Genomic DNA, 25,334 nt, shown 5'->3' with positions numbered 1-25,334 from the left:
TTTGTTGTTTCACTTGGGTTTTTTTTGCATTTAGTTCCGTTGTCCTTGCCATGTCCTATGCCGATGACAGTGGCTCGACAACGTCGAGCGCTCCCGGCGGCGGGCCCGCCGATGTTGCCCCAGTTGCCACCACTTCCACAGCTCTGCAGCAGCACCAACAAGAACAAGAGATGTTGCAAGGATATGCCGTGCCCAACCCTCCAGTACTGACTCAGCAATCGTCGCTCGCCACCGAGAAGGAGCCTGGGCATCATGGCGACGCGCCTCGAACGCTTTGGATGGGTGACTTGGACCCGTGGTTGGATGAAAATGGAATCATTGACTTGTGGTGGCATGTATTGGGCAAACGTGTATGTGTCAAAGTGATCAAGCCCCGGATCCCTCTAAAAACCGACGGTACGTTCCAAGGTCATCTGGGTTATTGTTTCGTGGAGTTTGAATCTTTCGAAGACGCCCAACAAGCGCTCACTCTCAATGGTCAGTTGCTTCCTGATATGGCAATGCCGTCCCAACAGCTGTTTCCGAATAACCCTGATAACCAGAAGAAATACTACCGGTTGAATTGGGCTCTGGGAGCGACGTTGCTGGCGCCAATTATTCAATCACCAGAGTATTCATTGTTTGTAGGGGATCTCAGTGCTCTGACTACGGAGGCCCATTTGTTGGCACTCTTCCAAAAGAGCTTTCCTCATTCAATCAAGACAGTAAGGGTGATGACTGATCCAGTTCTGGGTAAGAGTCGTTGTTTCGGGTTTGTCCGGTTTACTGATGAGCTGGAGCGTCAACGTGCTCTCCTTGAGATGAACGGAGTGTGGTTTGGAGGTCGCCCCTTACGAGTGGCGTTGGCAACACCCAGGAATCAAATCAAACCACCTCAATACCCTCCGCAAGGTCCTCCTCAGCCTCCAACTTCTCAGGCACCGCATCGTCAAAGCCGCTCACACTACTCTACTCGCGATATGATGTACAACTCGTACAATTATTCCGCTCCACCTCCTCAATGGTCGGAGCCAAAACAACTAAGCTCTCCCGGACAGCCATACGTCGATCCCAACAACACCACCGTGTTTGTGGGCGGCTTATCTCTGGAGGTCACCGAGGCTACATTGTACGCATTATTTCAACCCTATGGTACCATTGAACAAGTGAAAATTCCACCCGGGAAAAATTGTGGGTTCATCAAATACATGGCCCGTGAAGAGGCTGAGGAAGCTATTCTGCGCATGCAAGGTTTTATCATTGGTGGCAACCGAGTTCGTCTTCTGTGGGGTCGGGTATCACTTCTGAATAAAAAGTTCCAACACCAACAACATCAAGTGGCTCAAGCCGCTCAGATTCAAGCCGCTGCCGCTTTGTCCATGGGTATGGACCCAGCCACTGCTATTGCCGCTGCCGCCGCTGCCGCTGCTGGTGGCTACCCTCATCACATGGGTCCCATAGCTCCACCGATGGCGGGCTTACACAGCCAACCCCACTACATGCACGATCCCATGGGAAGCTACGGCTTGTTTAGAGAGAAGGACTTTGGGCTTGATGAGCTGTCGCTTGTCCATCAAATGGGCTCGATGCATTTGCACGACGATATTCGCAACATGGGTCCCCAACCCCAATTGTACATGCTGCCCATGCATTCACGGAAAGACAAGCGAGATCGCAAATAGCCCATGATAGCACATGATATCAAGTAACTAGAAAGATTAGATATATAAAATTTCCACGAAAATGTGACTTCCGTCTTGTTATGATAATGGGCTGTTATGATTGCTTTTTTCTTGCTCGCCCAATCATAGACGTTACGTGCGCCATACTCGGCGATTCTACAAAATTTCCCAATAAAACATATATTCCATCCTAGATCAAAACGTTAACTTCATTACAAAAAAGGCGTACTTAAACCTAGTTTCTCTCACCTCTCAATCTTCTCGCCAACTGGATGTCCTTCTTTTGGATGGTCACTCTCTTGGCGTGGATGGCGCACAAGTTGGTGTCTTCGAACAACGACACCAAGTAAGCTTCAACAGCTTCTTGCAAGGCGCCAATAGCGGAAGATTGGAATCTCAAGTCAGACTTGAAGTCTTGGGCGATTTCTCTGACCAATCTTTGGAAAGGCAACTTTCTGATCAAAAGTTCAGTCGACTTTTGGAATCTTCTGATTTCTCTCAAAGCGACGGTACCGGGCTTGTATCTGTGGGGCTTCTTGACACCACCGGACACGGGGGCGGACTTTCTGGCAGCCTTAGAGGCGAGTTGCTTTCTGGGCGCCTTACCACCAGTGGACTTTCTCGCGGTTTGCTTAGTTCTAGCCATGTTTGGTTAGTGTTGTTCTGCGAGAAATTAAAATTTTATGTGTGACCACGGGGGGGGGGGCGTGTTCGCCACCCTGAAGAAACACCATGCAGGATGTCGATATCAACGATGAGAGATTGCGACTTGTTAAAGGCGGGCGGTTTAGTGTATCCCGACAAAAACTGTAGGTTGGTCGAGGCACGACCTGCAAGTCAACGTGCGGCAAAGAATCTGGAAAACGCTCGAAGCACCCCACACATACAGCCGCAGTGTGTTTTGCACTAGCACATGGTGTAATTTGAGTTCAACTTTCAAAATTTTAAGAGTAACAAATTATTGTGCCCTTTAGTTTACTACAGATATGGTTATCAAGATCGTTAGTAACTTGTTATCAGCCAACTTGCATCATCTCGCTGAAAACTTCATCATGCGTTAGTCTTACGTGTAAACGGCGAGGACCGAACGAACAATCGGGTTTCTCAGGAACATCTTGATTCACTTCGCTGTGATTACTACCACGACTATATTGCAAAGCTACCCTTATAATAGTAGGGCGGTTTCAAAAATTTGTATTTGCTTCGTCCAGCTGCGGTGGCGACAAGCAAATGCTTTAAGCGAAAGAAAGTAACAATGCTCCACGAGAAGCGAAAACTTTACAATTTGTAATCTCCTCAATAGTTGGTTTTGGCAAGCATAAGGGGATATGGTGTGTAAGCAAGAATTCACCTCGAATCATAAACCAGTGTAAGCTAATTAACGTCCTCATCAATGTTTACCAGTTGACAATCGAATGTCATCTCTCAGATTCCAATAATTTTGGAGTTGCAAGTATTCATCACGGCTGAGGGAATACCAGTACAGCTATAAGAATCCTGGATGATTTCTTTTGACGAAGGGATGAAATCTAAGTCTTCCATCGTGATATGAAGTAAACAAAGAAGACAAACGTTATTGTCTAACACTACAGGAGTTGGTATCCCGAAACAAATAAGAGCCTTTACTCGTCTGCGTCGCTACAATAAAGAGCTTTCACGATAAGATGCCCTATTCTATAGATTATACGCGAGCATAAATCTTGACCCTCATTTCGTGATTAAACTAGATAATCGCTGTACTCAAAACATTAACGTTTCTGTTTATTGTATGAAAATATGCTCGTCTATTACCCCGGCCAATTGGCTTAGTTTCTCCACCACATTCTAGTGATTCTGGTCTTCATCATCTTCTTTTGCAATTGGAACACCCCGTACATCAATGCTTCGGCAGTGGGAGGGCAACCAGGCACGTAGATATCGACAGGAATGATTCTGTCACAGCCTCTAACCACCGAGTATGAGTAGTGGTAGTAACCACCACCGTTAGCGCACGAGCCCATGGAAATAACCCATCTAGGGTCCGGCATTTGATCGTACACCTGTCTCAAAGCAGGAGCCATCTTGTTGGTAACGGTACCGGCGACAATCATGATATCCGATTGACGAGGAGAAGCTCTGAAAATGATCCCCAATCTATCTTGATCGTATCTGGGGGTGGAAACGTGCATCATTTCCACAGCACAACAGGCCAAACCGAAGGTAACGGGCCAGAACGAGGACTTTCTTGCCCAGTTGGCAATGGCGTCAAGCGAAGTAAGGGCGTAGTCCACGGGAGACGACGCGGTCTTTTGCGACAACAACTCCATGTCGGTATCTAAGACCTTGGGAGTAAGTTCGCTGGTGGACACGAACCGTGCAGATTGGAGGCCCACGGCCCGAGTGAAGGGTGCCACCCGACCCACGTTCATGAGTCTTCTCGCCAACATGGTTGTATGGATTTCTCCGCTAGTGCGCCTGAGTAAGCTGAGATTTTTTCTTTGCAATTGGATTGATTGGCTAACTTGTATGCACACCTTTCACTACTAAGAACATAGAGAGCGCGCACACATCGTTAGAAGTCTACAACCATAACAATCAATAAAACTTACCGAAATAAAGTTTTTAATTACGGTGATGCCCATCAATTGATAGGTCGGCTTAACTTGCGAATGCGCGTTTATTTCTTGCAAATACATCTTGTAAAGTTTTTCAGGACTTATTTCGATCGCGTTTGCTTCCTGATGACGTCAGATATATATCTGTGTTGGGGTCGAAGATGATCCGGATTTATCAAATATTCTCACTGCACAATTTCTTCGACGTAGCGACGGATCTTCTCAGTGATCTCATCCCTCACATGCTGCGGGACCAACTCTTCCGCCAGCGGCTTGATCGCCTGGTATAAATGATCAAAGTTTTCGTTTCCCCCGCCCAACTCCAGCACTGCAAGTTTTTGCACCTGGTCAAACCATCCAGACTCGTAAAGCTGGACCTTGAGTTGCCGACTGATATCGTCGTAGTTGCCCAGGCTGACTAGCTGGTCTTGAATCTGGCTTTTGACCTGGTCAAGCTGCGACGTCATCTGGGAACCTTATCGACGACAAAGGTGCGCGCACCCGTATGCTTGTACGTCGGGGACTACATCAGAACCATCTTATCATCGGAGTACGCCATATAATGCTGAGACCAAACCCTTTTAACGCTAAGGTTACCAATGTTGAGCCATTGAGCCAGGGCAAGTGGATTCAAACTCGCAAAATAGACTACATTGATGCTGCCGGCAACCCTCGAGTCTGGGAAATGGCGGTGAGAACCACCCAGCCCGAACTGGGAGTCGATGCCGTGCTGGTGTTTCTGTTACTCAAAGGTGATGGTCCTGCAAGAGTAGTTCTTGTCAAGCAGTTCCGGCCTCCCGCTAACAAAGTGATGATCGAAATGCCCGCGGGGCTCGTCGATCCCAATGAAAAGGTGGAAGTTACTGCTGAACGGGAACTTTACGAAGAAACTGGCTATCGTGGCAAGTGTATCCGGGTCACTCCCATGATGTTTGCTGACCCGGGACTTGCTAACGCCACCATGGTTATGGCGCAAGTTGAAGTTGATCTCACCAAACCCGAAAACCAAAACCCTCAACAAAAATTGGATGATGGCGAATATATTGACGTGTTCACGGTGCTGGTGAACAACTTCCGTCATGAATTGGACAAGTTGATTGCTGAAGGTTGCGCTGTCGATGCCAAACTTTACCACTTTGCCCTCGGCTTAGAAATGGGGCCTACGTTATGAACATAGTCACAGAAGAAGTAGTTATAGTATGCTGTTCGAATTTCCATGTCGGTCGCGGACGCCTCCACCTCCACCTACACCGTGCACATGACACTGGCAGCGATTCGCACCCCACAAAAATCGGCTTCCGCCACTCTCAGCAGCAATGGCAACTTGTTGTTTGTGCTTGGGAGGCGACACCGACATTCCCGCCTTTGGGACGATGAAGGATGCCCAGGACCTCATCACTCCCTGCGCCCAATGTCTGATTGTGACCCACCGCAAGTGCCTTTTGGAATGGTTCAATTCGCTCCCCACTGATAAGATCAAGGTGGTCGATGTGCGACTGGAGTCGTCGGATGCTTCTCTGGCACCGACAACGGAAACGCATGAAGACTTGAACATTGGGGTGGCTCCCCTGGCCTCTGATACCCTGGCTTTGAACACATCCTCCCTCACCATGTGGGTAATGGAATGGGCTCGCATGAACAGCGACATCGATATGGACATGGGATATTCGGGAGACGACGAGCAGGATCTTGAAGTAACCCCGAACCGTCGCGTATCGTCGCACGTGTTTTTAATGACATCGTGTCCTCAATGCAAGAGCGAGATTGTGTTCTCTCTCAAGCGGCTGCCTTTCCTTTCATTGTTGACCAATGTGAGGGGGTTTGCCACCAAATTTGTGCAATACGGGGGCTTATTCCTTGGCTTTACTCTGGCGGTCACCGGGGTTGTGACTATGGGCTACGTCGGCCTTACCACCTGTGGACTTAAGATTATGGAATCAATGGTGCCAGGTAATTTGATTGTTCAGCTTCTCACACGGGGAACCCGGCTGTCGAATTATCAAAACTTGAGTCAGTTGTTGCTTGGACGTAATGACACTCACGGTATTGATAACTTGGAGCAGGCTCTTGTGAAAGGTCTCGTGGACCCCTTGAAATTTCTGCGAGTGCCAATTTTACCTATCGTACTCTATCGTATGCGACTGAGCTCCATTTCAACAGTTTTATTTGGGAATTCGTTTGACAATCCCTTCCCCTGGAATGCATTTTTCACCGAGTTCATGATCAGTGCCTACTTGTCGTCATTGGGCAACCACGAATTGGCGTTCGGAATATATCGCAATGTCATTGATATGTTCAAGAATCCGCATAAAGGCACCACCCTTTTCAAGGGCATCAACCTTTGGAAAACGACAAATATGATTTCGATGTTGATTCCTGTTCGTTGGATCTATGACATGATCTACCGGGTAACTTTCAATCACAAGTACTTTGATTTGACCCTTCAAGTTCGACCTCGTGATATTGCCAATTCCATGTCACAAGATGATGCTGACAAGTTGGAAGACATCAACAATGCTTTGGGTGGTCTCGCTCTGCGTTACTATATACTTCAAAAGCAGGTGAAAAAAGCTATGCCTAACAAAGCCCCAGGGTTATCGACATGGATTAACTACCTCAAGAGAAAGATTTCCATCACCACAAAGTTGGCCAATGAGGGATTCTATGCCCAATTATTTAGGCTCAAGTTTATGAGTGCATTTTATCTGTTGCGGGCTACTATCCGTTACGATTATTCCCGGAAGGTTGGTCCCAGTCTGGTTGCCTTGAAATGGATTGGGACAGTGTTGTGGCCGTTGGTATCTCTGAAAGTCGGTGGGATAATTTTTAAATATATCGCCCTGCGTTTGACGCACATCCCGGAAGACAAGATAATGATGTTGCTGAATTTCATTGGGTTGGTTTTAGTCGTGATCGTTCGTGACGTCCTTGCCTTGGGTGTAAATTACCACAAAGCGTATCAATTGCTGAACTTAACAGTGTTGTGTCGTGACCATACTTCTCCCAATTTGGAGGAGGTTCATGAATTTCATGAAGAGCAATTGCCTGGTAGCTTTCAAAGTGGTTCATACTAAGTGACACACATTCTTATAGTAAATATTGCCGTACTTCTTAAATTAATACTTAACAGCAGGCTCAATGATTGGTGTATCCACATCATTGCTAGGCTTTTGACTACGTTAACATGCTAATCTGGCTTTAACCAATAATATTCAATACAATCCAGGTTTATAAACAAATTATTCATCGTCATAATTTTCGTCCTCTTCGACTTTACGCATGGGAGGTTCAACGGGCTCTTGAGCTTTTTCTTCTTCATCCTCCTGCTTTTCATCGTTCGTATTGCCAGTCCCGTTGGCTACAGCTTCAGCGGGTGCAGCTGGAGCGGCTGGCGCCGCCAGAGCCACAGCAGGAGAAGGGGAAGTAGCGTTGGGAGTTTTGCTTCGCTCATTTCCAAGCGTAGCCGCTGGCACGGCGGGCGCAGCAGGGGTACCCGGAGCAGCCGGTGCAACGACGGGAGCCGCTGGGGCTGAAGTGGGGGCTGCTGCAGTTGCTGGGGCCACCGAGGGAGCAACCGCCGGAGCTGCTGTCGGGGCGGCAGCGGGGGCGGCAGCGGGGGCAGCAGGAGTTCTAGGAGCAGCAGAGGGAGCGACGGACGGTGATTGCGCCACAGGTGCTGCCGAAGGCGTCGACACAATCTGGGCGACTGGCGCAACGGTAGGCACTTGAGGAGCTTGAGGAGCTGCCACGTTAGCAATTGGAGGGATCGTGGGAGTGGGGGCACCCGAGGTTTGTTGATCCACGGCAGAAGCCAGCGGCTGCGGAGCCTCGGGAGCGGGAGGTTGTCGGATCTGCGGAGGAGGAGTCGGTTGAGCCGCTTCAGCAGCGTTCATGAGAGCGGCCATTGAGTTCGTCATTGGCTTCTTCACTGATTTGTCATCAACCTTATCGTCAAGCTCACGCTTCAATTGGTTACCAGCAGGGGGAAGTACGGTTGGTTGCTGGTGTTGAGGGACCGACTCATTCACTTTAGCAGCAATAACGGGAAGCTTGGGAGGTTCAGCCTTCGGTTGTTCTTGCGCTTGAGGAGGAGGGTGCGACACAACTGGTTGAGGCAAAGGTTGAGGAGCATGTTGAGGGGGTTGGGGTCGTTGTTGTTGGGGAGGGTTCTGGTTGACAACGGGGTTAGGCAAGTGTTGGGGCTGCTGGGGCGGTTGATGGGGTTGGGACTGCTGAGAAGGTTGAGGTTGTTGAGCAGGTCGTTGAGGAGGTTGCGGCAACGAGTGTTGAGCTGGCGCTGCGGGAGGAGGGAATTGCGGCTGCTGAGGAGGTTGCAATGGACCCCCGCCCTGTTGTTGAGGTTGTTGTTGGTTCAGCTCTAACACCATACCTTGAGGCAAACGAGGTTGTTGACTCACGGGAGGCGGTTGAGGGGGGTGCGTGTTCCCTTCTTGTTGGTATTTGATCAATTGTTCCAAACGAGCTTTGATGTGAGGGTTACCTGGATCTAAACGCTCAGCTTGAGTGTAGGCATCCAACGCATCAGAAATCTGGTTGTTGCACGTTTCGTATAACGTGCCCAAATCATACCACACTTCCGAGATGTACGGGTTGAGACGGATTGCCCTTGTGTAAGCGTCCAAAGCATCGCGGTATTGCGAAATTTGATAGTAAAGAACACCAATTGAGCACCAGAACGTGGGATTCCGCAGATCACGGTTGACTGCTTGTTGAAAGGCTTCATAGGCGGCGTTGAAATCACCCCTAATCATGTGCACCCGACCCAAGTAGTACCAAGAGTGAGCGTCGCTTGAATCAATATCCAACAGTTGAGTCAAGTATTGTAAAGCAACATTCAAATCCTGTTGGAACGGTTGACCTCCTTGAGCCAGACCCGGACCAGGAGTAGCCGGTTGTGATTCTGCTTGCGAGTATAAACAACCCAATTGTTGTAATACTTTGGCATGCTGAGGGTTAACTTGCAATACCTTTTCGTAGGCCTCTTTGGCGCCATTCCAATCCTTTTGTTGTTCCAAGACCAGCCCAATCTGAAACCATACATCAGGTTGAGTGAGGGGAAAAGGAGGGTTATTCAAAATGTATTGGAAACATTCAAGCGCCAGCTTCAATTTACCTTGGTGCTTGTAGATGATCCCCAATCGGAAATAAATTTCATTCAGCTTATCGAAATTAGGATCGAGCTCGAGCACTCTGACGAAGGCTTCTTCGGCGTAGTCCAACGAACCGTAACGATCATACAAGATACCGATACCGTGCCACAACTTGGGGACATTGGGGTTGTCCAAGTAATGCAACGCTCTCTGATATGCGGCGTAGGCACGAGGCAAGTCATCAAGCATCAAGTAACAGTGGCCCAAAAGACCCCAGGTTTCACCATTCTCCTGGTTAAAGTTAAGTGCTTGTTCATAAAGCTCAGCTGCTTTGAAAAACACGTCCTTCAGGCGATAAATATTTGCCAACTTCACAATCACCTCGAAGTTGTTGGGTACATGGCGTAACGCAGAGTCAAACGCCAGAATTGCACGGTCCAAATCACCAATCAGTTCGGCCAACACCCCGATTGCCACCCATGTCAGAGCGGTGGTTTCCGAGAGTAACGACGCCGTCAGCGACATGGGCGGTCTTACGGCCGGCGGGCCGGGCTGCGGGGGTTGAGCTTGAGGAGGGGGAGGCTGAGGTCCAAGGGGATGGCTATACATTGTTGTGCCATTCAATTTGTGCATCCTTTCAAGCTCACTTGGTCAAGCTCGACGACACTGAAAAGGAAGGAATTTTTTCTGTTGTTGACCTTGAGTCGCAAATATAGGCAGGGAACGGCAAAATAACGGCATATGCGCGTGAAGTTTTGGAGTGTTTACCATAAAACTCGGGTAGCCTACAGAACGACTGGTCTACGACTTAGGAGAGGTAAAATCATATGGCGCCAATGGCTTGACGAAGTGGAATCTCTCGAGGAACTTTCGGGGCACTGTTAGCAAATTTCCACACACTTTTTTTCTGCACCCCCATTCTCATAACCCAAAACACCCCCTCTTTTGCATTTTGTGCCATACGGCCGTGTCGTGAGGTAAGGAGGCCTGGGCCTATGGCTAATCGAGGGCTATCAAAACCACAAACTAGTAACAATTATTTGATACCTTAAGTGTTGTACACGGAACCCCCTGTTAATGTCGCGGATAAAGGCGCCTGCAACTCCGCCGATGTAGTGTCGATAGTTGCGTTCGCTACCTGAAATCTAGGTTTTTTGAGTCGGGGCGAGTGTCCGCCACGAGCACGAAAACTCAAACAGCCAGGGCTCAAAACAAGCAAGCCATTAGCGAGATAGCGGCTAGAGCCAGATCGACCGAATGTCGGCAATTTGATAAAAGCGTTACCGAGATAAATTTGGAAAATTGACCTTCTAGATTGATTTACCACTATTCAATCCAAATTGCGTTGTTATTGTTTAGACTTGTATGTACAATTTGTCGAGTACCTGAAGTCCTCTGAATGAATCCCGCTTTTAGGCAAGCGCCACTCGTATAACATCGGCTATATCGGAGTGCATATAGCTCAAACGTTCGCACCACAAAACAGCCCCCTAATTGGATGACTACGTCGACGTTATGTGCCCGCGAAACCGTCACATTTAAGGGTCACCCACGCCATTTTTCGCATTATAGTTAGGGGGTGAGCACCATGCAACGGGGTGACCCCGTCGTAAAGCTATTAGAGTTTGGAAAATCCAGCGTTAAAGCCTAGCATCTCGTTAATGCCTTTCGTCCAATCGTTTTGCGATTTAGCCACACACCAAATGCCATCTTCTGTGCTCAGCTCAATATTGACATGATCACCAGGCTCGAGATCCCGGTGTTGCATCCCATCAATGGCGAGTTTTATCCGGCCATTGCGGTTTCGCCGACTCAGTAGTTGTAGTTTGACTCGCACCAGCATCGGAAGCACAAGTGGGCGGAATGACAACAGGCGCGGACACACTGGCGTCAACGAAATACACTTAACGGCAGGGTGGGCGATTGACCCGCCGGCACTAAGAGAGTAGGCAGTGGACCCGGTTGGGGTGGCGGCAACAATGCCATCGCCAATGGTGGTGGTGAAAAACTCGTCGTCAAGGTAGATATCCACCGCCGTCAAGTTCGGCTGACTACCGCGATGAACACTAATATCGTTCATTGCCATCACGACCTGTCGCTCAATTCTCACCCCATTGCCACCCAGCTCTCGAACAATCTCACACTGGATCCGGTTGCGATGAAGCACTTTAGCTCGCAGTTGGTACACCATCAGAAACGTCTGCTCAAACTTGTCGACTTTGAATGGAAGAAGAAACCCAAGCGTTCCCATAGAAAACGATAACACTGGCGGTACCGATGCTGTACTATATAAATTCACCGCATGTAGAATTGTCCCGTCACCACCCAAGGTGATAACGAGGTCAGCCTTATCGACAATGTCTTCCTTCAGCCCCTCATAGATGGTGAGCTTGTCATTGTGAGGTACAAGTTGTCTGAGCTCGCGAGCGGTGTCATGGAGCACCATCACATTAACCGCCGGGTAATTATTTTGAAGGTATCTCATCATCGATATCATTTCCTTAGTTGCTTCGGGATGCTGAGGCTTCTTAACCATGTACACATTTTGCAATGGCTCACGCCATATCATGTTATGGAGCTTTGAGTGCAGACATGGTACATAGTCAGGCCGCTTGGCTTTGTTGAGGATTGAGCACGGTTTTAGCAGCATTAGTCTGGTGTGGATACGGAGCATCGCCCGCACTTGATTTTGACCACACTGCGGGGAAGCGTTTGTGCGATTGAGCCGTGCCGAGGCACCAGCTTACGATGCGCCAGCTGATGGTAGAGGTGAGTGAATAAAATTGGTTATTTCTATACTATGTCTGAGTAAAATATTTTTAACAAACCCGCATTGAAAGTAGAAGGCCCATACTATTCCTCTCAATGCGGAGAATTGACATTTTTGACTTGGTGCTCTTGTCATAGTTGAGCTACAAGATTCGATGTCGTAAGAGTTTTTTAACATTAATGGCATTTCATCTAAAATCTACTCCTCTTGATTAAGTTCGTCGATCTCCATTTGCTCAGCTTCGGTGATCGTGATGTTTTTCTCCCCTTTATCTTTATCATCGTCGTCATACAATTCCCCCGGTTTTTCTGTTTCGTGATCTCGAGCAAACTGAGACCCCCCTCTGGTGTCTTTCGCTTCGGCCGTATCTTCATCAACATCGCCCAAATCCTCGGGGTCTCGCGGCACATCTTGCATTTGCACCGATGGCGCATGCTTGGTGTGTTCCAAGTTCTGTATTATATTGGTCAAGATTTTGTTGAGGAACTCCGGTGAGTTAGCATTGTACATGTTCGACGGACGAACATCCAACTTGTAGTCTGGTCCGTAGTACTCAAAGTACTCGTTGTAGGGCAATTCCAGAGGCAACACCACATTATTCAATAATCCGGACTCGAATGCCCAGGTTCTCGCAACGTTTCTCATGGTATACCCGCCACCGCCAACCACCATCATGGGAATGTTGAACAGCTTTACGAAATTAACACAGTTCGCGTGACCCAGCATTGATAAGTTGAAGCACCCGAGCCGGTCACCTGAAAGCGAATCACCCCCACACTGAAGCACAATCGCCAGCGGTTGATACCACTCGATGATATGAGAAATAACCGGCTCGAAAATCGACTTATAGGTGGCGTCGTCGATACCATCGCGTAACGGAACGTTGATCGCATGGTATTTACCTTTACCAACACCAATATCTCGAAGCTCCCCAGTACCGGGGAAAAACTCGCCGTATTTGTGGAACGAGCAAGTCATAACTCGATCAGTGGTGTAAAAGGCCTCTTCAACACCATCACCATGATGAACATCGATATCGATATAGAGAACCCGAGGGTGGTACCGCAACAACTCGATGATACCCAACACAATATCATTAAGATAGCAGAACCCCAGCGCTTCCAGCTTCTTGGCATGGTGCAACCCCCCAGCATAGTTGATGGCAATGTCACACTTACCTCGGTTTAATCTGGCAGCACCTTCCATCAGCCCCCCACCGGAGATACCACAGTATTCGAACAACCCATCGAAAACCGGACAGTCATCACCGACATTAAACTTGATTTGCTCCTTAGCGAAGTTGTCCAAATTATCAGGAGTGACTCTCGACAAAAAGTCGATGTATTCGTCGGTGTGGAACTGACACATCTCTTGCTTTGTTGCCGGCTTGGCTCGGTAGATTTCCATCTTCTTGTATAAGCCGTAATTCATGATCAACAGATGTGCCATTCTTATCCGATGAGGTTTCATGGGGTGCCCAGCACCGTAAGCATAATTGCCAACATCAGCATCGTAGAAGTAAGCGATTCGCTTTTTCTGCGTCAGATCCACTCGTAATTCGTCGAATGGAAGCTGGACGTACATGGATAGACGGAGTGGATTTTGTTTTTCAAGTTCGCAGAAGATAGTGGGGCGCCCGGGGAATCGTCGACTTGAAATTTGCTGGCACGCGTCAATTAACCATCACGCAAAAGAATGAGGGGGAGAGAGAACAAAATCGAATATGGCAACGGATGAAGAGCGACTAGGTCATCACTCAAAGCCATAAAACAAGTTTATTTATCTATCTGCGTGGTAGGTTATACGTATTTACCAAAGCCTTGCTCATCACTCATTTACGCCTCGCGAGCCGAAATCCGCCGGTCCCGATAATCCATCAACTGCTGGTTCAATTGTTCTTGCATGGCCACATTGCTTTGCCATTTAGCGTATACGTCCTCGTTTACCTCAAAGTTGAGCCCATTCTTATGAGTATCACGGATCAGCGTCGACGTAATCGATACCGGTAACAACCATTGGTAGAGGTACTTCCCCATCACCTGTTCCCAATTTCTGCGCTTACCCAAATCCCATATGTTACCGACCAGTTTTTTCTTTCCTTGTGAATCAAATTCGTAGCGGAATTCTCCATCTGTATACCCCGTTCGTTTGTCTTGAAATTCGATCGTGGTCTGATTGATGAGGACTAAGTAAACAGAAAATCCCCAGAAGACGGTTACGCAAATGCCAAACACAAGCGCTACGATCGTCAACACGAGCAAACCAATCGTTAAGTGTTCAGCTTCAATATTTTCACTCAGGAATACTTTATACAACACGGCAAAGCATACCCAAAATACAAACCATGCGTAAACCGAAATGTACATTAGCTCTTGCACGAAGAACTTGTGATTGCGATAACCAACACAACTGGAAAACCATGGGCAGTAATGATCCATCTTGAGGATACATTTTCCCAGCTGCAGACAGTGATGGGTTCTGTCGGGCTTCCAAGCGTGGCACTTGTTGCAAAAGCGATAACTCCCCGGTCGTGAGGTTTTCATGTCCACATACTCAACGGGAGGATCCAAGTTGGCCATGTTGTTTCTTCGATTTGGCAACTCATCATCTGTGTCGTCGGCGTTCACAAGGGGGTTTTCCAGAGCTTCGTATGGTATGAGGAGCTCAGGGAAATCAAGTGGCGATCCAGCGCCCACTCGAATGATTAAAAAATAGGTCCAAATGCACAAAGACACAAGCACAAGACCAATAAAGTCTATGGCGCGTGCCAAATGGTTCAGATCAAACTCCTTTGTGATCAATAGTAGCTCATAATATGACCAAGCGAGGATACCATTGCATAGCACCTTAGGAAAAAGGGAACCGAGCAGTGAGCAAAAGTTTCGGATCCCCGTGCGGTTAAGCATGAATATCAGCATTTGGAGATGCCGTGGCCGTCAAACTAAAGATGTTGATGGTGCAGGTTGACGGGTGTGCCTTCGTGTGCGCAGTGGTTGACGTTTCTCGCTACCAGCTCATATTTTCCTGTATGTAATTAAAGATATAAATAAAGGAAAACAATCCATGTCTAAGCTTGTTTAGGTTTAACCGCGGCGTTTTGCCGGCTTTTAACCCAGGATTCATAGCCAATACCGGCAAACACAAGTCCTACTCCGACCCATTGACCGGTGGTCAACGAATGGTTGAAGAAAACCACCGAAAGAATCATCAGAAGCATCTTTCGGGTAACCGTAGCGGAGATGAGAATAAGCGAGTCAAACTGTTCCAAAATAATAAACACAAACACCTGGCCCAAAGCGCCGAGACCCCCAAATTCAAAAATGTTTCTGAGAACAGCAGGGTACTCAATACAAAAATTCACAAAGTACTGAACTTCATCGAAGCGGAAAGTAAATACATATGCCAATGATAACACGAGCACGAAGAAGTTAAGGATGCACATCAAGTTTGCCCCGGTGACTTTTGTTCTGACACCAGCGCTCGATTTGAACATTTGATCTTGAGTCGAGTTAGTTAAGCCGTCCAAAAACATTGACGCCGCAAGGTATGCTAACCCCAAAGCAGTGTTACCATCATTGTTCGATCCTTTGCTAGGTTTCCCGTGGTTCAAAGTAAACATTACCACGCCTAACGTCACAGTCACAGCGACGAAATATTTGTACATAGGAAAGCGAGTCCCGTAAAATAACAAATGAACCACCATCACTGGGATCAATTTGCACAGCTTGGCAAGTAAGTAAGCCAAGTAATCCACATGTTTGAGCGATTGGTATCCAAGCGGCCCCGCAAGTGATGTGGTAAGGGCGATAAGCACAAACGATTTCAAAAATTTCAACGAGTCCTGCTTGTCATTATTGAAAAACACTGCGAGTGGGTTTTGCTTCTTGTATGTTATCAGATATATGAAACCCACAAACAGAGCTAATGCTGCTTGGACGATGTTTATCATGATGGGTGACTTAAAGTATACTGGATCCCCCATTGCAGTCACCCCGTAAGGTTTCGTGTTGATACGTTCTTGTAAAATCAGCCAAGTAAGAAACAGTCCATAAAGGCCAAGAACACACACCGCAAGGGTGGTTTTTGACCCCATGATTCTTTAGATCAATATTTCAAGGACGCGTAAACAAAGACCACCAGTCGATATGCGTCTTAGAGAAATTTTCGCGTGTTCAAAAGAGGCCACGGACATTCTTAAAACGGCCAAAGGATATGAGCAACAGACTGACCTAGACTATTCATCGAAATCGAAGAAAGAATATTTGAAACAGACTGAAAATGATCATCTCAATCTTAATGACCTCATGTCGAGGTCATCAGAATTATTAGATCTTGTGCAAGTGAAAAACAGAGATTGTATTCTGTAATTATACGTTAGCATGCTAGACTACATACGGTATTAACGGCGACCGAAGAAACCAAAAAGTCCCTTTTTCTTTTCTTCCTCGGGAGTTTCTTCAGCAAGCTCGGCGGTTGGCTGAGTCAGAGTTGCATTTCCAGCCATGTTGATGTAGTTAAAGGCAACATCGAATAACACCGGTTTGGAAAGGATCGGATAGATGCGAGGCTTCTTTGAAATGTTGATGACATTCGTGGCCGTAATCACACTCGGGACCATGTTGATATCCTCTGCAATGATCCCGCCATGGCCCTGTTGTGCAATTTGGGTAGTCAATTGACATTGAACCAATTTGGAGTGTAACTGGAGTTTATAGGCAGCGTACTCTTCGTTGGTAGTAAGTCCATAAGGAAATTCAACCTTATAAACCTCGTCGGCGATGTCAAGCAGGTCATAAACGCTCGCAAGAATCTTGAGCGCCTCTGGGAATTTGTGAGCCTTGTGATAGCAATCGGCAACAAGTTCATTCAGCTTGGCACTGAAATAAGCTTCAAGATGTTGTAAAGAGGTGTGAAGATCGTCATCATTATATACACCGGGCAAATCTTCGAGCTTTTTGGTGGCTTGTATTATGCCTTGGGACACACGGTGACAATCTTTGAGCTTCCCCTCAGACTCAATCTGAGATACAAGAAGCAAGTCTCGTTTGATGGTGGTGAACAACAAGTTGTATCTGAGGTAAGTCATGAGAATGGCCCGATTTTGAACATTTTCACTGTCATCTTCATCTTGATTTTTGGCGGTGTCTTCTTTGTGCAAGTCAACCGCATCACCCCAACCGGAGATGAGACTGTCAAAAGCCTCAACCGTTGTCAAGTCGGTGGTTTGAGTGAGTTTTTGAAGATTCATGATTTTGTAAGCCAATTCTTCATTGTAAAGTTTCGCGTGGTGCCCACGCCATTCAATCGAATCAATAAGTTCCACTTGCGACGACAAGTCGGCCACGAAAGAAGGGTCCAACCCGTGGACAATATCAACAACCTTACCAAGATAAGGGATTACATTCGAATGACAATACTTTCTGCTTGCGGACTTCAAATCCTTCACTTCTGCGCCATCCTTGGATAAAGCCAAGTTGAGCGAGGGGTCAATAATCGTGTCAATAATGTCATATAACAACGTATTGTCCAAAAACTTTTGACTGATTAAAAAGTCAACACTAACTCGAGCCACAGCAAACGCATACACGGCTTTCTTCCACTGTCTTCTGGTGATAGCCACTTGACCTTCGCCAAGAGCCGCATACACGTATAATTGCAACACTTCCTTGGGGTTTGCATGAGGAGTAATGGCGAGCAATTGCTTGATGTAACTGATGGAACGTCTCATCTTCGTAATCATGAGCGTTTTGTAGTTACCGTGGTTATCGGCTGTCTCCAACTGGAGTTTGACCTCGTTAGCGTAAAGCATGTCACGCTCAGCAGTCAACAACAACAAGAGAGCATATTTGTCGTTGGTTTTCACTTGCTCGGCAGAGATTTCCTTCGTCTTCGCCTTCTTCGAGTAGTTCTTGGTATCGCGAACAACAAGCCCGAGCTCATGGCGCAACCGCTTCAACTGTTTATTGAGTCGTTGGCGTTGTTTCCGGTAGTCCTCACTCGAATTGAGGTAAGCCGTTAAACGGCCCCCAAGGGTGGTCTCAAGAGGAGTGTCCATCGTTCGAGGTCGAACCGTTTGCCGATCGTCGAAAAATTAGTCGTGCGACGTGCGACGGTGACGGCTATGGAGACCATCAGTATGTGGCCAAGCTTCTAACTTGGCAGAAAAATATGTATAGCTTACAAAGATATTCAACATGACATAAAACGAAAAATTCCATGGATTTTCTTCACTATGATATGCACCAAAATAACAGACTGAAGCATTTCGCAGAAGAAAAATTGTGATCGCGGGGTTCTGTATTTCCTAACTATGTCATCCAGGATCACTACAAGACTCTTGTCCCGGTCTGCCCGGACCATGAAGAACTATGGGAAACCCCAAAACCCTCCTGTCGATCCCGAAGTCAAGTTGAAGATCATGCCTATTGAACGGAAGGGTGAGACCATTGATGTCAAGCGTGCTCGGTTGATCTACCAGCTGAGAAAGAGGGGGATCTTGGAATCTGACTTGTTATTGTCCAGATTTGCCAAGAAGTACTTGCACGAATTCAATGAGGCCGAGCTTGATGAGTTCGATAAGTTGTTGGATGAAGCCGATTGGGATATCTACTACTGGGCTACTAAGAACTACGACGTGACCCCCTTGCCCGAGAAGTGGCAGCAATCAAAGATCTTGAAGATGTTGCAAGAGGATGCCACCAACAAAGATCGCGAGATCCTCAGAATGCCTGAGCTCCACGATCACAAGAAGTAAATAGAACTTAAGAAATCACCCTTGAATATACATTGTACATATCATACGTCGATCATGATCGTAATTCTATATCATATATGAGGTGATTCCAAATTATTTGAGATAGCCACCTCTGGATTCCATTCAATTTATAATGATAAATTTACGCTGATTGTGGAGTCACTCACCACCGCACTTGCTAAATGGTCGCGCTCAATATCAGGAGGGCTTACCATGGAATCCTTACCACCCTCCCTACAAACCGATAAAAATATCGCCCCATACATTGCTCGAGCCAATGAGGTTGCTGGTGTCAATCCTGCCGTATCGTACTACTGCCTTATCTACGTGCTTGAGTACATTTTGAACAACAAGTTGCACACCACGTCAAAGGAAGTGGAGGCGTACACAGTGTCCTTGTTGGATGAGACGGAATCCTTAAAGAGCTCTGAAGAACTCAAGGATATACTAGGGAACAAGCAATTGAGTCTTACAGCGGTGGTCTCGTTTGCTTACAAGCTCTTCAATCAGTGTGTACAAGATAAAGGTACCACCAACAAAGCTGCTTTGATTTCGAAAATCCGGGCCACGATAAACTTTTTGACAATTCTACTGGTGTTTACTAATAATGAAGGAATCGATTGGGAGAAGATCTCGGGAGGAAAGGCCCATACCGGAGCGGAATTTGATGCTATGAACAGAAAGAAGATTAAGATTCTTAAAGTTCAATTGATGAAGGTGGTCAAACTGCAAGATGCCGAAATGGAGGAGGAGTTGGAGCAAATGATTGACAAAACCCCTGAAGATGCCTCTGAAGCACCAGCGGAAAATCTGACAGTTGACGATTCGCATGAGACTGTTGCTAAGTCAAGTGTACAACCTCCCAAATTCATTGACAATGATGATGATGATAATGATGATAATGATGATGGCAATCTCAAATTACCCGACACTCCTCAGGATAACGACGAATCTAAGCCCTCGATTTCATTACCGGGAGCTCCACGCAATAATCCCGACGAAAGTGAGAACTCACCCCATCTTCCCCTGGCTCCCGACTATTTACCGGACGAAGAGATTCCCGCCCCGAAGTCTCTGGCAATCCATGTTATTCACAGAGAGTCTCCGAAACCTTCACGCCCAGAGGCTGAGCGTCGACCGCTGTTTGTTCCCCTGCCGGCACCCCTGGCGCCACCAGTGACGAAAGAGACGGTGCAGACCATTGTGGACCGAACCGAGGCGTTGGCGTCAATCCAAAAGCATGCCAAGTTCGCTATTTCGGCATTGAACTATGAGGATACCGATACAGCCAAGCGTGAGTTAGAGGAGGCATTGGCGAAGTTGAATGCTTTGTGAGCATCGCCTTAACGCAACACGTCGGCAGCTGTCGCCTGAGATGATTGAAGCACGGCATTGCTTACACATTAACTATATACGCAATCATACGTCATCAGCCAGCCATAGCCATGATCGAGCACGAGCCCTCTTGGTGCGTAGTCGAGATGCACACTTACCAATGATGATTTTGACACAGCCTCTCACCTCAGACCCCTTAAACTCTTGATTGGCTTATACGGCTCACACATCTACAGACGGCGAAGAGTACACGTATATGATGCATAAACATATGCGGAGCTGCGATTGGTGGTGCTAAGGCATATTTTTCTCTCCGGGCCCTGGAAACCAGCACAACTCATAGCCCTAAGAAACTCCGCCACATCACGTAAACCCGCGCATCTCAACCAGGTTCACTCCTTCCAGGGTAAACATTCAGCCTCCACTAAATTTGGTGTCGCACGCGGTAACCACGACCCTGAGAGGCATCATCCGCAAGGCTGGGCTTGGCAAAAAAAGTAAATCAAAACAATTAGCGTCGACGAGTCATCCAACGCCCAGCGACAAAACTAGCCTAGGGGGTGATCATTGCCTGCAGATCTTAAATACTGGCGTATACTTTTGTTTTGATATCTCTCATCCCTTCAGCACTACCTCCGCCACAAATGTCGACAATGTCTTAGTCGTGTGCTCGACATTTTGCGATCTAAATAACTAGCGATCAGACTACATCCAGAGGCAGTATTCCCCTCCCTATACGGAACATTAGATATAAGACCTCGTTTCCACGATTTGGCAAGTCAGCCACGCTAGCATAACTTCCGGTGCCCCTCGAGCAAGTGCTTTTTACAGTGGACCGTTACTATACCATACGCCGCGTGTTTGTGCTTACGGCGTGCGCACCTCTTTATCCCCACCGATTTCGGAACAAATTTATTCGCGACATTGAATCACGCTGAGACCACCACCTTCCCGGCCTCAGCCATGTCCCCCTTCAAACTGAAATCGAAACCGAAGAGTCCCCCCAAAGGGGACGTTCCGGAGCCGATCCGAAAAGATCTGCTGTCGCTGATGCCGCCAATCCTGCCGATGCTGAGCGACTACCTGGACCTTAGTCCGGAGCTTATCCCGATCGTCACATTGATTCTGAGCCAAATCCAACGAAGATATCATGAAGGTATCTTTATGTTATACTATGACTTGAATGGCGACGGGAAACCCGCCGATCGGGAGTGGAGGGAAGTGTACGGTATATTGACCGGTAACCAGTTAGCGTACTGGGACGCAGCCACGTTGGCTCAATTTCGCCACAATCCAGATGGTTTATTGGAAACCCTGGCTAAACCCAACTACATCAACTTCACTGACTCAGTATACAACGCCATGAAGGTGCTCCCTGCAGCCAAGCAGAACTTGGACAATGTTATTATTGTGCTGACGACCCTCAAGAATCGGTACCTTTTACAGTTCAAGCTGTACCTGGATTTGACCGTGTGGTATCTGGCCCTTCGCCTTCTGAACTATGAGTATGCGCTGTTGCAACAAGCATATACCGGGGCACTTTTACTGTCGCGAGGCCGAATGTTACTGGACATTCGTACGATTCTTGCCGAGAAACGCTTTGATCATGAGGATTGGGTACTGATTCGGTACGGACTGGGAATGGCATGGAAGCGATGCTACGCCGTCATTGAGCCAAGTACTTTGAAGCGCAAAAGCTTCACCCCTGGACGGGTGCTCTTTTACGAGAACGATCAAAAGAAGAAGAAGCAATTGTTAGCGGTGGTAATTCTGGCAACAATGGTCACAGCGATCTACCCTCAATCTCATAAGTTGATTGATCATAGTACAATGCTCAAATTAGAAAGTCGTATAAACTTCAAGCTGCCGCTGGTGCTGAGTAAGATTCTGAAGAAGACTTTGGAGGACTTCAAAACTACGCTGATTTTCCTCATGCCAGAACAGCATTCACTGGTCCCCGGTTATGACACTTTGATAAGATTCTTGATTCCGATGCTCGATCTGTTTGGACTCTATGGTCGACCTAAGAGATTGAAGGCCGATAGAGTGGACCCCGAATCACTTTTGTTTGGTCTTCCCACTTTGCCTCACATTCACTACTTGACATTGGACGATGTCACGGGGCTTACACAACGAGGTGACTTCTTGAGTTGGGATGCTACTACCTGGAATGATAACATTAAACTGATCATGAAGGGCAAGCTTGACCGAGGCTATGATGGTTGTGGCGTGCAAAAGAGTGCACCCAGCACAGCGCCCTCCACGCCTCAGGCGAACCTGTTCAAGCAAGCCGGCCAAAATACTCGTTCTGCCCCAAATGCACAGGCTGGTACAGGTGCACAAGCTATGCCAGGCAACCAACATTTGAGACAACTGCCTACAAAAGCAGGACGTCCCCTGAACTACAACTTGTCCTCATCTCCTCAGAAGTCTCCCGCGCAATCGCCTAAGCGCTCTTCAATTACCCGCAATGCTGAAAACTTGAGTGTCAAACCGGACTCACCGAATTTGGATACATATGATCCGCATAAACTGGTCCAGCTTGCTGATATTTACGCTAAATATCTGCTGATCAAAGCTCCTCTGGACCAATTTCAGGCTGATCGCAATACAATCCTTAATGGTTCTCACGAAGACTTTGATGATGAGAATTTACCGGCAGAGATTCGCAAGTTGTCAGTTTATCAAGACATGTACCCGGTTACAGACTATGCTGATCAAATTTCTTCTCAGAGCTCGGAGGATGTTCCTCTGGGACCCGGGCTGGACCTGCAGCTTCAGTTACCACAAGTTAATCATCGGAACCTGAGTTACTCTCTGGTGCAATCACCAATGACGCAATACACCGAATTCAATGAGCAATTTGGCAAAAATGTTCAACCGCTGCAGTTGTCGCAGGCACACACCAACTTTTCTGGGTTCAGTGACAGTGATGATGAAAGCCAGCGTCCTCCTCCCCCACCTCATAAGTCTGGGCGTGGCCATGAGAAGGTGAACCTGGTACTGTACGGTACTATTGAAACAGACAATCGTAAGCTTTCGGTACATCTGGAGCAAGGGAAGTTGCTGCTGGGTAGTTCGCTTCACTCACAGAATGCCAGCCCTCAGCAACAAAAAATGTTCATGCAATCGACCTATGGCAAGGCTGCGCCTCTTCCAGCTTCGCTGCCCCAAGTCGCTCATAGTCCTCGGATCACGCTGCCGAATATCCTGCAAAATCGTCCTAATTGGGGCCATCCGACAAATGCTACTTTAGCGGGAAAATCTCAAACCAAGTCAAATGTTCAGTCAAGTCAACCACCGCAGCAAAATTCCAGGCTGGCTCCCGTTCAGGCATCTTTCTCCCCATCTCAAACTCAGGTATCGCAAGGACAGCAATCACAATACGCCCAGCCGACTCAAAGTTATCCTGCGGCTGAATTCAATCTGCCACAACAGAGGGCTCAACCTAGTTTCTCCTCTACGCTGCCTTTACCACAATCACCGACTCATCCGCAATATCCATCTGTTCTGCAATACGCTCCTCAGAAACAGGCGCCTCAAAGAATTCCCCCTGCTCAAGGCGCTGCTCAATCCTATACACCGACTCCATCCCAAAATTACAACCAACCAATTCAAAATTACCCATCTCAACAGAAATCCCAACAGAGTTATCCTCCTCAGGGCTACCCTCAACAGGGATACCCTCAACAGGGCTACCCTCAGCAAGGCTATCCTCAACAGTATCAACAAGAGTACGCTCGCAATGGATACCCCTCCAATCAACCCTCGCAGAACGGGCAGCTGCAGTACCCTCAAGATCGACCTGTGGCTGGCGCTCCTGCGAGAGCTCCTCAAGCATACCCAATGAAAAAGCCTGGTCAACGGAATATGATGCCTAAGGCTGCGCATCAAATGGGTCAGTACTCTCCTGTTGGACAGCCACAAGGCTACGCTCAGGGAGGTGTTCCGCGCGGGAATGGGCCAGTCTCTATGGGGCAACCGCGAATGCAGCAAGCCCCTCCAGGTCAATACCAGAAGGCGTATCCTCCTCAGGGGTATCCTCCTCAGGGATACCCTTCTCAAGGTTACCCGCAATGAGTTACCATTGACATCTTTTAGCTTTTCATTATTATTGTATTAGTACTATGTTTGAATACAAGCACAACTCGGATCTGCACATTCTATATTAGTGATTATGGGCGAGGTCACGTATGAATTTGGGGACTTCTATGTCGGCCAGAATATGAGTCAAGGAGGATTAGCCTGCTTAAGTTGATGTGTATTCAGAGTAATTTAGCAGTAATTAAAAGCCGAGACAAGCTAAAATGTAGGGTAAGTCAATGTTTCTATTGACCATTACCCGATGTCGGTGATGCCTCCGGCACCAGTCTTCGGCAAGCAACGCTCGTTGTCTGTTAGACTGACTAAGTCTTGGCTGGTAGATTCAAAAATAAAATGCTCCGCGGGAGGTTCGAACTCTCGACCTTCAGATATCCCATCCACGTAGTGAATATGAGACTGACGCTCTACCGACTGAGCTAGCGAAGCTATTTACGAAATTGTTACTCCATTGAAAGCATACGGTTTACAATTATTTTGCAACTCGAATCTTTTACGGCGACACCGCATGTTTCGACTTCCTTCTTGATAGGAGGGCCTTTGAACGCATGCGTCGCTTGTCGTACTTTGAGTACCGCGAAGAGCAGTGGCTCGAGGCCTGGTTCGCTGTCGTCGAGACAAAGGTGGAAACACTCCCTCGCATCGGCAACCGGGGCCCCACGTCTGAGTACCCACAGAGGTTTCTTCGAAGCCGTTTTGATTCCGCCGAGACTCCCATTTCAGAAGCTTCCTTCCGCAGCCTCCACAAGAAGGCTTGCATGAAAGAAGACTGGACTGATATCCCGGCGTGGCCAAAAAAGCATTTTCCACGTGGACGACAACCCGCTGAGATCAGTTGGCGGACATTTTGGAAATGCCTCCTGAAGTTCACCTCGCTGCAACCATGGCAACTGGCCATCCTCTGGCAGTTTTACCATGGATATACTGCAAACTGGATGTGGCGCACCTATAGCCATGTCCACGAGTCCCAATATGAGTCCTTTTACTACCCTGGGTGCACACTCTGTG

At 47.6% G+C, this 25,334-nt stretch overlaps 15 protein-coding genes across 15 annotated transcripts; 6 read left to right on the top strand and 9 right to left on the bottom strand. All coding sequences in view use genetic code 12, as the record gives it.

The window, feature by feature from the left end:
- Window positions 1-50: 50 nt before the first annotated feature.
- DIURU_001043 (uncharacterized protein) lies at window positions 51-1,661 on the top strand (the record flags this gene model as incomplete). The annotated part of the gene is made up of 1 exon (XM_034153544.1): window positions 51-1,661. One exon carries the CDS (start codon window positions 51-53, stop codon window positions 1,659-1,661), a length of 1,611 nt encoding a protein of 536 aa, XP_034014175.1.
- Window positions 1,662-1,896: 235 nt separating this feature from the next.
- HHT1 (Hht1p) lies at window positions 1,897-2,307 on the bottom strand (the record flags this gene model as incomplete). The annotated part of the gene is made up of 1 exon (XM_034153543.1): window positions 1,897-2,307. The coding sequence occupies one exon, from the start codon at window positions 2,305-2,307 to the stop codon at window positions 1,897-1,899; it is 411 nt and encodes a 136-aa protein (XP_034014174.1).
- Window positions 2,308-3,466: 1,159 nt separating this feature from the next.
- FESUR1 (Fesur1p) lies at window positions 3,467-4,087 on the bottom strand (the record flags this gene model as incomplete). The annotated part of the gene is made up of 1 exon (XM_034153542.1): window positions 3,467-4,087. The coding sequence occupies one exon, from the start codon at window positions 4,085-4,087 to the stop codon at window positions 3,467-3,469; it is 621 nt and encodes a 206-aa protein (XP_034014173.1).
- A 353-nt stretch (window positions 4,088-4,440) lies between these two features.
- DIURU_001040 (uncharacterized protein) lies at window positions 4,441-4,722 on the bottom strand (the record flags this gene model as incomplete). The annotated part of the gene is made up of 1 exon (XM_034153541.1): window positions 4,441-4,722. One exon carries the CDS (start codon window positions 4,720-4,722, stop codon window positions 4,441-4,443), a length of 282 nt encoding a protein of 93 aa, XP_034014172.1.
- Window positions 4,723-4,817: 95 nt separating this feature from the next.
- YSA1 (ADP-ribose diphosphatase) lies at window positions 4,818-5,426 on the top strand (the record flags this gene model as incomplete). Its single annotated transcript, XM_034153539.1, has 1 exon — window positions 4,818-5,426. One exon carries the CDS (start codon window positions 4,818-4,820, stop codon window positions 5,424-5,426), a length of 609 nt encoding a protein of 202 aa, XP_034014171.1.
- Window positions 5,427-5,571: 145 nt separating this feature from the next.
- On the top strand, window positions 5,572-7,329 carry DIURU_001038 (uncharacterized protein; the record flags this gene model as incomplete). Its single annotated transcript, XM_034153538.1, has 1 exon — window positions 5,572-7,329. The coding sequence occupies one exon, from the start codon at window positions 5,572-5,574 to the stop codon at window positions 7,327-7,329; it is 1,758 nt and encodes a 585-aa protein (XP_034014170.1).
- Window positions 7,330-7,494: 165 nt separating this feature from the next.
- On the bottom strand, window positions 7,495-9,891 carry SSN6 (transcription regulator; the record flags this gene model as incomplete). The annotated part of the gene is made up of 1 exon (XM_034153537.1): window positions 7,495-9,891. One exon carries the CDS (start codon window positions 9,889-9,891, stop codon window positions 7,495-7,497), a length of 2,397 nt encoding a protein of 798 aa, XP_034014169.1.
- A 1,093-nt stretch (window positions 9,892-10,984) lies between these two features.
- On the bottom strand, window positions 10,985-12,016 carry POS5 (NADH kinase; the record flags this gene model as incomplete). The annotated part of the gene is made up of 1 exon (XM_034153536.1): window positions 10,985-12,016. The coding sequence occupies one exon, from the start codon at window positions 12,014-12,016 to the stop codon at window positions 10,985-10,987; it is 1,032 nt and encodes a 343-aa protein (XP_034014168.1).
- A 318-nt stretch (window positions 12,017-12,334) lies between these two features.
- On the bottom strand, window positions 12,335-13,720 carry RPD31 (histone deacetylase; the record flags this gene model as incomplete). The annotated part of the gene is made up of 1 exon (XM_034153535.1): window positions 12,335-13,720. The coding sequence occupies one exon, from the start codon at window positions 13,718-13,720 to the stop codon at window positions 12,335-12,337; it is 1,386 nt and encodes a 461-aa protein (XP_034014167.1).
- Window positions 13,721-13,971: 251 nt separating this feature from the next.
- DIURU_001034 (palmitoyltransferase) lies at window positions 13,972-15,054 on the bottom strand (the record flags this gene model as incomplete). Its single annotated transcript, XM_034153534.1, has 1 exon — window positions 13,972-15,054. The coding sequence occupies one exon, from the start codon at window positions 15,052-15,054 to the stop codon at window positions 13,972-13,974; it is 1,083 nt and encodes a 360-aa protein (XP_034014166.1).
- A 149-nt stretch (window positions 15,055-15,203) lies between these two features.
- Window positions 15,204-16,085, bottom strand: HUT1 (Hut1p; the record flags this gene model as incomplete). The annotated part of the gene is made up of 1 exon (XM_034153533.1): window positions 15,204-16,085. One exon carries the CDS (start codon window positions 16,083-16,085, stop codon window positions 15,204-15,206), a length of 882 nt encoding a protein of 293 aa, XP_034014165.1.
- Window positions 16,086-16,535: 450 nt separating this feature from the next.
- Window positions 16,536-18,191, bottom strand: DIURU_001032 (signal recognition particle subunit; the record flags this gene model as incomplete). Its single annotated transcript, XM_034153532.1, has 1 exon — window positions 16,536-18,191. One exon carries the CDS (start codon window positions 18,189-18,191, stop codon window positions 16,536-16,538), a length of 1,656 nt encoding a protein of 551 aa, XP_034014164.1.
- Window positions 18,192-18,446: 255 nt separating this feature from the next.
- DIURU_001031 (succinate dehydrogenase assembly factor) lies at window positions 18,447-18,890 on the top strand (the record flags this gene model as incomplete). The annotated part of the gene is made up of 1 exon (XM_034153531.1): window positions 18,447-18,890. The coding sequence occupies one exon, from the start codon at window positions 18,447-18,449 to the stop codon at window positions 18,888-18,890; it is 444 nt and encodes a 147-aa protein (XP_034014163.1).
- Window positions 18,891-19,103: 213 nt separating this feature from the next.
- Window positions 19,104-20,225, top strand: DIURU_001030 (uncharacterized protein; the record flags this gene model as incomplete). The annotated part of the gene is made up of 1 exon (XM_034153530.1): window positions 19,104-20,225. The coding sequence occupies one exon, from the start codon at window positions 19,104-19,106 to the stop codon at window positions 20,223-20,225; it is 1,122 nt and encodes a 373-aa protein (XP_034014162.1).
- A 1,050-nt stretch (window positions 20,226-21,275) lies between these two features.
- On the top strand, window positions 21,276-24,305 carry DIURU_001029 (uncharacterized protein; the record flags this gene model as incomplete). Its single annotated transcript, XM_034153528.1, has 1 exon — window positions 21,276-24,305. One exon carries the CDS (start codon window positions 21,276-21,278, stop codon window positions 24,303-24,305), a length of 3,030 nt encoding a protein of 1,009 aa, XP_034014161.1.
- Window positions 24,306-25,334: the final 1,029 nt, after the last annotated feature.

Source organism: Diutina rugosa, assembly GCF_008704595.1.
Source record: "Diutina rugosa strain CBS 613 chromosome Unknown scaffold60_size67320, whole genome shotgun sequence".
Taxonomy (NCBI): Eukaryota; Fungi; Ascomycota; class Pichiomycetes; order Serinales; family Debaryomycetaceae; genus Diutina; species Diutina rugosa.
This window is presented reverse-complemented; position numbering and strand designations above follow the sequence as displayed.